Consider the following 9,306-nt stretch of genomic DNA (forward strand, 5'->3'; position numbering starts at 1 on the left):
TCATGCATCCATCTTTTTAGCAATATTATACAACATGATTAATTAAAAGTGAAGATAATAGCTAAAAACACTGAACATGAAGAACGAAGTTGGAAGTTCAAGCGGGGAATGGCATTGCACAACTCCAGTAGATAAAACCCGTCAGATAATACAGGGACTCATGAAGCCATAGTCTCATTTACTTGCATCGAACTGCAGTTTCTTATTTCAGCTTAGAAGACATTCACCACCTATTATATGTTCATATCCTCCCTGTCAGATTTAGAGTACAAAAGGAGGTGCATGTGAAACTCTGAAAAAAATGAGGCGACAATACATTGGTTTGCTCTCAAGTAAACAATACGAAGAAATAGAGAAAAAGAACCATTGCCGAGTGGTTTTGGTTTGCTCTCAAGTAAACAATACGAAGAAATAGAGAAAAAGAACCATTGTCAAGTGGTTTAGATGTTTCCATTATTTCTATAAGGATGTCTTCTGCACCTGATGAACTAAAGACACATTTATAATGTCACCCTTCATGCACCAATTTGCAAGCATGTAAATATGCTAATAAGTAAATTTAAGCAATGACATAAAACTGATTGGAAGCATATTTTTTAGTCTAAACGTGTCACTACTTGATCCTAAGATTAAGGTGAGACACTGCCTCAAGGTTTGGACTGTCAACCTAGACCATTCAACAAAAAATCCATCACTGAATCAAGTAACCACCAGGAACTTATACCTGGTCGGCTGGTCCCGTCCTTGGCCTCGTCCAGCCTAGTTTGCATTCACAACCAACAAACTGGTACTCCAGAAATGAAATTTGTGCTTAGCCCCGAGATCTAAATAATACTCGCTAGGCTGGAAATTAATGTGCCCATCACAGAGACCAGAAAGCAAAGAGGACACAAGTAGTACACTGCGTATCGCTCTCCTTTGTTCCCAGATGCAGCCGAGTAGACGGCGACCCGACCCGTCCAGCACCTCGCCGACCCCGGGACGCCACTAATTCCCGGTCGGTCGGTCGTCGTCCTTCTCCAGCGCCAAGCTCGGGGACCTCCGGTTAGGATGGAGTCGGACAATGGTGGACGAAGCGAACCAGGGCAAATCGTTGCAGCTGCTTGCTCCTCTGTCGGCGCCTCCGCAGCGACCCACAGCATCGGCCGTTTCCGCGCGCTACCGCGCCCACGTACTTACCAGTTACCACAACTCGAGCAACTCGAGAAGGCGGAGCAACAAAATTATGAAGTGGATAAAGGAAGGGGGAGAAGGAAGAGTGAGTTCTCCACGCCTCTAATACTGACTACCAAGGAACCGCCTATGAACCGCCTATGGGTTCTCTGAACCTGTGTAGGACGGTCAACTCGGGCCAACGACGAAAGCGACCTGCCGATCGCTCCCAGGGCCTCCCAACCCTGGGAGCTTAGAGCTCTTTAGGTACTAGTCTAGTGTACCCATTCCACGGTTGCGTTGACAGGTACAACTTTTGTGGCGCGTCGACTGACACAAGGAAGCTGTGAGTCACCAAACTTAAGCATTCAGCGTAATCAGGATCGGTGGTCATGGTAACTCCATTTGCTGCTGAGGTCAGGTTTTAGCTCTATTGTGCAGATCTATGAAACCGCGACAGAAATCAGATATTGGCAGGGGCACCAACCCTACACTGAATGTAGTATGATGTATGAACAGCAAAAAGTGTTCCACATGTTTACACAATTTTCTTGATATACACAGGCTTCTTTAACATCACGAGCTCCTGAACTTTGCTAGATCACTATGGAATTCAGAGAAAATCAGCAGCACATTATCGGATATGCTCCCTCAGTTTATTCTGTCAAAGGGAATAGCAAATGAATAGCCAAGAATCAGAACCGCAATGATACGACTTCTTGGATCGGATCAGATCAGAAGGCCGGGAACTCGACCCTTTTGCCGCAGGGCCTTCCGCCGGGGCTGACGGGGCACTCGACGAAGCCCGAGGCGTCGGCGGCGACGCAGAAGTAGAGCTGGTAGAGCTGTGTGTTGCCGGACTCGTCGCGGTTGCAGTCGACGAATGGCGCGTAGCCCGTGCCCTCCTGGATGGCGCCCTTGATGGCGGCCTGCGTGTAGTAGCCGCCGTCGGGGGAGATGCCCGCGGCGGCGAGCGCGTCGAGGACGCGGAGCTGGGCGCGGAGGCGGAGCGCGGTCTGGAAGTAGCCGTGCTCGTTGAAGAGGTTCTGCGCGCAGGTGCCGTGCTTCTCCCACTCGTGCGCCCAGAACTTGAGCCCGTCGCTCGTCGGGCACGCCAGCGTCGGCCAGCTCCTGCGGAGGCTGCTCAGCAGGTCGCTCACCTGCAGTACGTCGTAGTCCGCATTTCTCGTCAGTTGCTGCCGTCAAATTCGGAATAACTTCCATTTTTCTTCTCGAGCAAGAACAGTGCGTGCACGCATGGTCATGAATCCAAAAGGAAAGCTAATTGTGTGGCAAAGTTGCATGAGACTAGCAATATATATCGAGCATTGATTTCGGGTTTCTTCTACAGAAGGCTTTGATTTGGTATATATCCGGCATGAGTTTATTTCGAGAAATGAGTACCAGAAATAAATTTAGTGCCATTTTGCCCAAAAAGAAATTACTAGTAATACTGTTTCTTCTGGATCGAGCAATTAAATAACATTGACCCTGTTGAGTACTTGAGTGGAACCAATCCTCTCTCATTTAGCATTTCTGTTTCTTTCCCATCACCATCTTCCGTCCATCTCAAAATCCTCTAGAAAAGCGAAATCCAAACGGAAAAACACAAGAACTACGATATGATCTATGGGTAAGAAAACTATACTACTACTGGTGTTAACAGGCACAAAACGGAACCTAACGGCGAAGGATGGTCATGCATGCACGCGAGAAGAAGGTTGTGTTGTGACTGACCTTGGATGGATCGAAGGCGTTGCTGGGGTTGCAGTTCTGCGGGTAGGATCCGTCGTCGCGGTTGGGCCACAGCCCGTGGATCCCGAAGTCCGCCGCCGGCTTGCCGGACCGCGGGTAGCAGCAGCTCTGCTTCGTGTCACAGTACGACCCCGGCCACTGCAAATCATAAAATATCCCCCGAAACCTATCAGCAACCAACACACCACATACTCTCTTCAACCGCCGACGAACTGAACTGAATTATACTGAAACATACCTGCAGCACGAGGTAGAAGAAGTCGTAGTCCTGCGCCGCCGCCGACGCCGCGCACCCGGCGGCCAGCACGACCAGGGCGGCCAGGGAGAGCTGCGCCCTCGTCATGGCTTGTCTCTCTCTCTCTCCGACTGTTCTTGGAGAACTCCTCTGTTCTGAACTTGCTGATGCGTTGTTGTGGTGAGGAGGACAATGGATTGACGAATGCTACGGGAGGGCGTGCGAATTTATAGGCGTCTCAGGCAGGTGCTGATCCTGCGCGCGTTTACTGGTGTGCGTGTATGGCATATTCCATTGGGGGGTGTAGGGTTGGAAAACGTGCAATCTACGGAGGGGTTTCATTGCTTGCTCTTTCTGGCTCGCGGGTATGCCAGGGATGGAAGCATGCGCTGTGGTCGGCAAGGTGTAGAAGGCAAGCAGTGGAGCCAACTGCGGAATTGACAGGTCGGAGGAGAAGGAGATCCTGCGGCAATTGTCGATTCGTGATTGGGCAGTTGTTATTTCTTCCTTAATTTCCAAAATTTCCTTTTTGGTTCCGGGTGCGTGTGTGTAGTGGTCATCAAAAAGAAATAGCGCGAGTAAATCGATAGCGCGATGTAATTATGAACAGAGGTAGTACTTTTTTTTTCGAAAAAAAGAATATATTATAAAACGGTACCAATAGCAGTACAAATGCACACAACTAAAAAAAAGAAAAAGAAAACTAAGAAACAAAAATCCTGCTACAGCATCCTAGCTCTAGCAACAACAATACATCCACAACCAAGACAACACCTAAAATACAGACTCTACAAAAGCGACGCATCCAAGAAAGGAACAGTGCACCAGCGCCGTCGCCCGATCAAAGATCTTATGTTTTCACGCTGAAGATAGTCCCCGCTCTCAAAACAATGCCTTCAACAAGGTCATTGTCAGACACATTAAGGCCAGACCTTGGGTTTTCTCCCTGAAAGGTAAGATTCTGAACTTCACTTGTGCTTGTGCCCCCACTTTCATACCACTGCAGTGAAGCCGGAACACTAAGCAAGTCCCTCAACAGCGCGGAGAATTGAACCTCCCTTAGCTAGTCCTCAAATCCAGCCTTCATGATATTCTCTTCTTCTGACTTCACCATGGACCAAAATGTCACTTGATGTCAACGCAGAAGAGAGCTTCGCGCCACTCCCTCCAGAACCAGACGGCCGAAATAAAATATGGGTGTGCATGAACGAATACCAACCGATCCAGCAAACTCCAGGCAACAGAAGCGCTGTTACATTCGCCGACGGCGCCTTCCGGAACTCAACTCTCCGGCCAGATCAAGAAGGGCAAGCCTCAGGAAGGACTCCATCTTCGCACAAGAGGAACCCTAGGACCGCCACCTTTATTCTGCGAAACGGACGAGCAGACCCCGTCGCCGCCATCCGCTAGCCAGCGACAACGAAGGAGGAATCGGTGGACGCAGCATCCGAGACCCACGCGACCCGGATCTCAGATCGGGCCTGCCACGCCACGCGGTCTTGTACGTCGGTACCACACCATCCACGCCTCGCAAGGTCGCTGCCCCCTCCTCGCGCCGTCAGCAGAAAAACCGACGACGTGTCTAGGCGGGAAACAGACCCGCAGCCACCACCACCATCCATCGCCGGAGCATGCCATGAAGGGAGCAGCCGCCGCCGCACATCCAGGGACCTCCACCCCGAACGTTGGACGCGCCTACCCCGTAGCAGCCGCCCTAGCCGCCACAATTGGATCGCCGCCACCACCACCCGCCGAGCACCTTTTGGCACCGGAGCCCGCCACCACCGTGGCCATCGCCGACGGCAGCAGCGGAGGGAGAGATGCAAGGGAGGGATGGCGGTTGGTGGCGCTAGGGTTTTTTGCCCTAGCGTCGCCCTTGGGGACGACGCGAGGACGTGGGCCACAGAGGTATTACTTAAGTCGATGCACTTGCATGGGCTGAATTTCATGCACTATACAAACTCCAGAATAGCCAGTCCAACAACATCTCCTCGAGTAAAGGATTTCATAGCAGGTTGACCAAAATGAGGATACAAAATCGCATGAGCAATAGGTCCTATGTATAAAGGATCTTGTGCCCATGATTTTTTTTTTGAACAGGGAAAAGCCCAAAAGGGCCTAGTGCTGCATTTATATTATCGTCGGTGGGGATACAACTTGTAAACAGGACAAGAAAAGAACGAAAATTACATCATAGTCCTGGAATTTAGCACAAAGGACCCTAAAAAATAAGACATAAAAGCAATCAGGTCCTTCTTCTTCACCACCTGGACATCTGGAACTCCACCGCCGGCCACCCTCTCCATCACCGGGGACGGAACCACTTGGGAGAGAGAGAGCTATGCTTGCCGTTGAGGGTCCATCGAAGGGCCTCCGTCTTGGAGGTTGGATTGATGCCGATGTCGGCATCTGGAGCAGCCGCCTTATCAGCCTGAGATCATGGCGGCGAAACAAGGCCACCATGTGGTAAACTCCATCTTGCAGCAAGGATCTTCCCCGCCAGCCTCCAGATCTACAGGTCGCCTCGCCATTCAACTTCTTCTCCTCGCCACCATGGCCGGCCAGAAAAAGTAGAAGAGCATGAAGACCCCAAATCGAGAGGCAGCACATGAGCTTATTCAGGGAGACATCACTCAAATCTGCGCCCTTGGCCGCCGGCCACCATGAACAGTCGCATGGGAGAAGATCGAGCAGCCACAAGGAGGAGCTCACACCCGCCATGGCCAAGCTCCAGACTGTTATAAAAGCGACAAGCAAATAACGAAGAACGAAACAAGAACACACGCAGGGGACACAAGATTTAACGTGGAAAACCCCTTCCAACACAGAAGGGGAAAAAACCACGGGCGCCAGCCAGCAAAACTTCACTATATCGGGAGGTGTTTACAAACGCCGTGGGTTATCTTATAATCTGATAAACCCTAACCGGCAGCTTACAAGATGTATATATAGGCGGTGCCAACGATCCGTACCGTACCGCGGGGGGCTGCCGCCCCCTGCACCTCCCTTCGCAGGCGTCCCTGCAGGGCACGACGTATGGGCTAACTTCTGACTCCACTACGCTTCGGCCCAAGTCTCCGCGCGACGGGCCTCGCTCCGCTCGTCAGAAGTTAGCCTCCCTTTAGTATATGAATTTGGATCACAATACAACAAACTCCACCTTGAGACAAATTCCATCTTGTAGCATGAACTTCAACAATCTCCTGAACAACAAAGGAAAAAAACACTTGCTGGCGCCAACAGCCACTTGGGCTAAACAGTTTATACCAACCAAGCTCGAGCAAAGCTCAAACTTGGAAACGAGAACCGGCTTTGTCATCATATCGCCAGGATTATCATGAGTACTTATCTTGCATACCTTCGGTTTACCTTGAGCAACAATGTCGCGAATATAATGGTACTTGATATCAATGTGCTTTGTCCTCTCATGGAACATTTGATCTTTAGTGAGGTATATTGCACTTTGACTGTCGAGAAAACAAGTTAATGCAAGAATCATCTCCACAAAGCTCAGCATACAAACCTTTCAACCAAACGAGACTCTTTGCCGGCTTCATTAATTGCTATATATTCTGCTTCGGTCGTAGATTGGGCAACAACAGATTGTAACGTTGCCTTCCAACTCACATCACATCCACCAACAGTGAACACATAACCTGTGAGGGATCTTCTCTTATCCAAATCGGCAGCAAAATCTGAATCCACATAGCCTACGAGTCCCTCTCCGGTCTTGCCAAACTTTAAGCAAGCTTTGGATGTGCCACGAAGATACCTGAAAATCCATTGAACAGCTCTCCAATGTTCTTTACCAGGATCAGCTAGGTATCGACTGACCAAACTCATAGCATATGATAAATCAGGACGAGAACAAACCATGGCATACATCAAAGAACCAACGACACTAGAATATGGAACTCGAGACATGTACTCAATATCTTCATCGGTACTAGGACATTGCAATGCCGACAATTTGAAGTGAGAAACAATTGGTGTACTAACGAGACTTTGCATCATGCATATTAAAACGATGAAGAACTTTCGAATGTAATTTTGCTGACTAAGAAATAACACACTAGATTTTCTATCTCTTGTAATTTCCATACCTAGTATTTTCTTAGCAGCACCAAGATCCTTCATCTCAAACTCACTACTTAACTGTGACTTTAAAGTAGTGATCTCTTTCTTGCTCTTGGCAGCAATCAACATATCATCAACATATAACAACAAGTATATTGGTGATCCATTAACAAACTTGATATAAACACAACTATCATACTTAGATCTCTTAAACTCATGTGCAAGCGTAAATGAATCAAACCTTTTTGTACCACTGTCTTGGAGACTGTTTCAAACCATAAAGGGACCTCTTCAACTTGCAAACAAGATCCTCCTTACCAGGCACAACAAAACCTTCAGGCTGGTCCATGTATATCTTCTCCTCAAGCTCACCATGCGAAAAGCGAGTCTTTACATCTAGCTGCTCAAGCTCAAGATCACGCATAGCCACAATACCAAAGAATGCACGAATGGAACTATGCTTCACAACCGGAGAGAATACATCATTATAATCAATACACTGGAATTTGGCTGAAACCTTTTGCTACTAACCTTGCCTTATACCTCGGAGGCTCATTAGGAGACAAACCTTCCTTTCTTTTAAATATCCACTTACAGCGGACAGCCTTCTTTTGTTTAGGCAAGGGCACAACATCCCATGTGCCATTCTTGTCAAGCGATTGCATCTCCTCTTGCATAGCAGAAATCCACTTCACGTGGTCAACGGATGCAACGTCCTCAGTATATGTAGCAGGTTCAGTATCATGCTCCACCTGTTCAGCACAACTCAAAGCATGATGAACAAGATTACATTCTTCAATTAAACGAGGACGTGGACCTTTGTTACACCTCGGTCTATCAGCAGCAATGGAACTATTTGTTTGCTGCAAATCAGGTGGTGAGTACTGAACAACAATGTTATCAATTTCAGCAACATCATTTTCTTTCTCCTCCACGTGCTCCACCTGCACGCTAATCCTCTGTTGTTCATCATCAGAATTATCAGAAAAATCAACAGCATCAGTAACATTTGTATATGAACTCTTATAAAACATAACAGCCTCATTAAAGACAATATTCCTGCTATGCAAAACTTTCTTAGTTTCAGGATTCCATAACTTGTATGCCTTAACTCCTGAACCATAACCAAGAAACACACACTTAACAGCCACAGGCTCTAGCTTTCCATTATCAACATGAGCATAAGCGAGTGCAACCGAAAACTCTCAACTGTGAATAATCAGCAGGTGAACCAGACCATACCTCTATAGGAGTTTTCTTATCAAGCGGAATACAAGGTGACCTGTTTATCAAGTAACAGGCGGTGGAGGCTGCTTCAGTCCAGAAACATCTATGCATACCAGCATTAGACAACATGCAGCGAGCCTTGGAGATGATGGTTCTGTTCATCCTCTCAGCCACACCATTATGTTGAGGAGTATATGGGATGGTGTGGTGCCTGACAATGCCTTCGTCGCTGCAATAATCATTGAAAACAGTAGAACAAAACTCCATGCCATTGTCATTACGAAGCAATTTCACTTTCTTTTCTGTTTGCTTCTCTACCGTAACTTTCCACTTTTTAAAAGCATCAAACACATCAGATTTATGTTTTAGAAAGAAAGGCCACACTTTTCTGGAGTAATCATCTATGATAGTAAGCATGTAATTTGCACCACCAAGAGAAGTCTTGCGGGAAGGTCCCCACACATCAGCATGTACATAATCTAAAATCCCTTTAGTGGTATGAACGGATGCATTGAATTTAACTCTTTTATGCTTAACCAAAATGCAGTGCTCACAGAACTCAAACTTACTCAAATTGCAGCCATCTAGCAGGTCTCTCCTGTGCAATTCTGCCATGCCATGTTCACTCATATGTCCAAGACGCATATGCCACAGATTAGTTTTACCAGGTTCATCAGGAATAACGAGCAACGGCAATACCGGACAAAGTGCTACCTCTAAGAACATATAACTTTGCAGAATTCATATCATCAATCATGTGAACGAGAGAACCTTTTGATACCTTCAGAACTCCGCGAGAACCGGAGTGTTTGTACCCGTCAACATCAAGGGTACTTAGAGAGATCAGATTTCTGGCCATG

General features: G+C 47.7%; 1 protein-coding gene across 1 annotated transcript; it reads right to left on the minus strand.

Annotated features, from left to right (window-relative positions):
- Positions 1-1,703: 1,703 nt before the first annotated feature.
- LOC124682537 (ribonuclease 1-like) lies at positions 1,704-3,499 on the minus strand. The gene is made up of 3 exons (XM_047217200.1): positions 3,146-3,499; positions 2,890-3,045; positions 1,704-2,312 (listed from the first exon to the last, which is right to left on the minus strand). Exons 1-3 carry the CDS (start codon positions 3,248-3,250, stop codon positions 1,887-1,889), a joined length of 687 nt encoding a protein of 228 aa, XP_047073156.1. The 5' UTR covers positions 3,251-3,499; the 3' UTR covers positions 1,704-1,886.
- Positions 3,500-9,306: the final 5,807 nt, after the last annotated feature.

Source organism: Lolium rigidum, chromosome 1, assembly GCF_022539505.1.
Source record: "Lolium rigidum isolate FL_2022 chromosome 1, APGP_CSIRO_Lrig_0.1, whole genome shotgun sequence".
NCBI classification, from domain to species: domain Eukaryota; kingdom Viridiplantae; phylum Streptophyta; class Magnoliopsida; order Poales; family Poaceae; genus Lolium; species Lolium rigidum.

Bases quoted from the DNA above. Each gene is read 5' to 3' on its own strand.
- LOC124682537 (XM_047217200.1), bottom strand. From the start codon at position 3,250: ATGACGAGGGCGCAGCTCTCCCTGGCCGCCCTGGTCGTGCTGGCCGCC. The intron at 3,046-3,145 runs GTATGTTTCAGT...TATGATTTGCAG, and splicing joins TCTTCTACCTCGTGCTGCAG to TGGCCGGGGTCGTACTGTGA. The intron at 2,313-2,889 runs GTCAGTCACAAC...GACGTACTGCAG, and splicing joins ACGCCTTCGATCCATCCAAG to GTGAGCGACCTGCTGAGCAG.